Genomic DNA, 2,242 nt, shown 5'->3' with positions numbered 1-2,242 from the left:
CCACATGGATATAAACAGATTCACTAATATATTGTGAAGGGATAGAATAACAGTACAATCACCGTTGCATTAAGAGCTCCTATTTCAGCATCAGGTGTGCTGGTGCCTAACCTGACTAGCCATCTCAGTGTCTACCCATCGTGACATCTCTTAACTAGCCCATCGAGGTGATGTAGGTTAGCGTTTAAGAGCGGTTATCGGGGTGTAATATGGGAGAAATGTCATTGCCATCAGTCGGCTATCAGTGAGCAAAATGGACAGAGGGAATGTCTGTTCCTAGTCGACAGCGTCTGCCTCGGTGTGAGACGATTCCGCCGGCTCCCAGCTCACCTCTAACCAATCCCGACATCACTCAACGGTGGAACAAACACAGCGAGCGAGCAGAAAGGCAAGGGGACGCTCTTTAGTTTGACCATCTTGCTCTCTCCTGCTTCGAGCCTCGGTGTATAACCATGTGGCATAACTGAGAGCATTCGGCGGCTCTTCGAGTCGTCAAACCGACTGCAATGCCCTCGTGGAAGTCTGCCACTGCTTTGATGCAGGACTATGTCTTAACCGATGTTACAAAGGATATTTCCCTCTTATTATGGTCTGTCCGCTCCCTCTCGCTACGACTCGGGGATCTCAGCCACGGTGAGGAGAGCTGCTGACAGGAGGCTGGTGTGTTTCCTATCGTAGACGCGATGCGGGCGTTGGACCAGGCGGCGGGAGTGCGCTGGAGCGTGCGGAGGTAGACCTCGCGGCGTTCTCTCAGCGTTAGACAGAAACCCCCCCCCCCCCGAGAACCCCTCGCATGACACAGCATCACATCGCCAGGGGAGCAGAGAGAGAGAGAGAAGACGATGATGTAATAGTGTGGTTTCCATGGAGACCGGCGATGTGCAGCCGGGGAGCACAATGGAGGTGTTTTAATCACAGATTCAGCACCACTGTGACCTCACACAGCAGAGAGAGAGAGGGTGGGAGAGAGAGATCTCATTTTACAGACTGGTGAGAGTGGGTTGATGTCAGGAGATGGTGTGGATTGGCAGAACAGTTGTGGAGTATTATTGATCACGGGAGAGACCCCGGCGGCCACCCAGAATCCCTCCTGGACTTCAGGAAGTCCACATGTCGCCGTTGAAACCTGAACCGTTGAAACTAAACCCTCACCATACTCATAAACACTGCAGCATTACTCCATATCATGCTCGCATCTTTACACGTCCTTGATACAATTCCACGATGTACCATGCAGCCTTTTGTCAGGGAGAAGGCACTTCGATATAGAGAGACGAACACAGAATCACACAGAGGCAGGCTTTAGCAGCAGGTTAGACGTCTTAACGCCTGGCGGCATGCTTGGGTCGTGTGTGTATGCTGTGATCTGATCCATGTTATGATCATAACGTGTTATTAACTTGTTATTGACACGGGCTGAGGTGGGGACACAGCATGACGTCATAGCCTATACAAACAGGTGTGGTGTAGATAGAGCCATGACATCATCATCCTGATGCGAAGCCCCCCTGAGCATGATGAGTGCGGGGTGGCGGGTGGGGGGTCGAGGGTCGACTACTTACTCGGCGTAGCCGGTGGCCCACGGTAACCGCTCGGTCTCCCGCACCGTCAGGATGGGTCTGGCGGCGTGGTCGGCCGAGCACTCCACCTCGTCCGGCGTCAGCCCCAGGAAGCCCGCTCGGGTGTACGGGAACTTGAGGGGCAGGTGGGAGCCGCCGTGGTCCCCGCCGTGAGGATGACCCCCCCCGCTAGTCATGACACCCCCCATGAAGTTGGCCACCGCGGACTTGACTCGCGTAAGCATGTTGGCGCTGCGTCGCGGCGGAAGCGGCAGGTTTTCCGCGGGGCGACGCGCGGCGCCGCGACTCCCCTTTCCCGAGTTTCCCCCCAGCTCGACAGCGATGCAACGGCCAACCGAGACCCCCCACTCCCGTTAACCGGACGGTTTCACGGTTTCATCCGTTGGAGACGGGGTTGTGGTGATGACAACGTTGCTGTTGGTGATGATGATGATGACGATAACAGCTCTTAGTCCTCATGGAAGCGGAAATGCATTTGGAGATTAGCGGGTCATGTGATACCCCGGGTTGGCTTTGGTGGCGAGCTGCTTATCCTCCCGACGGGAGGTGCAGTGGTACTTCTCGCGAGACTTGGAGCCGCTCTCACGCAACGTCAATCAGGAGGAGAGGCTCTGATCCGAGGTGCGTGTGGGATGTCTTCAGAACCACATATTAGGATCACG

At 55.2% G+C, this 2,242-nt stretch overlaps 1 protein-coding gene across 1 annotated transcript in view; it reads right to left on the bottom strand.

Annotated features, from left to right (window-relative positions):
* Window positions 1-1,804, bottom strand: part of LOC307089587 (protein phosphatase 1H-like) — a gene marked incomplete at both ends in the record, with an annotated part of 12,893 nt that extends 11,089 nt beyond the window's left edge. Inside the window, 1 exon segment of the mRNA XM_079755936.1 lies at window positions 1,563-1,804. Coding sequence (XP_079612062.1) covers window positions 1,563-1,804 — 242 coding nt within the window.
* Window positions 1,805-2,242: the final 438 nt, after the last annotated feature.

This window comes from Pollachius pollachius, assembly GCF_949987615.1.
Source record: "Pollachius pollachius genome assembly, chromosome: 18".
In the NCBI taxonomy this organism is placed as follows: Eukaryota; Metazoa; Chordata; class Actinopteri; order Gadiformes; family Gadidae; genus Pollachius; species Pollachius pollachius.
Note: the sequence above shows the minus strand (reverse complement) of the source record. Positions and strands in the feature narration are given on the sequence as shown.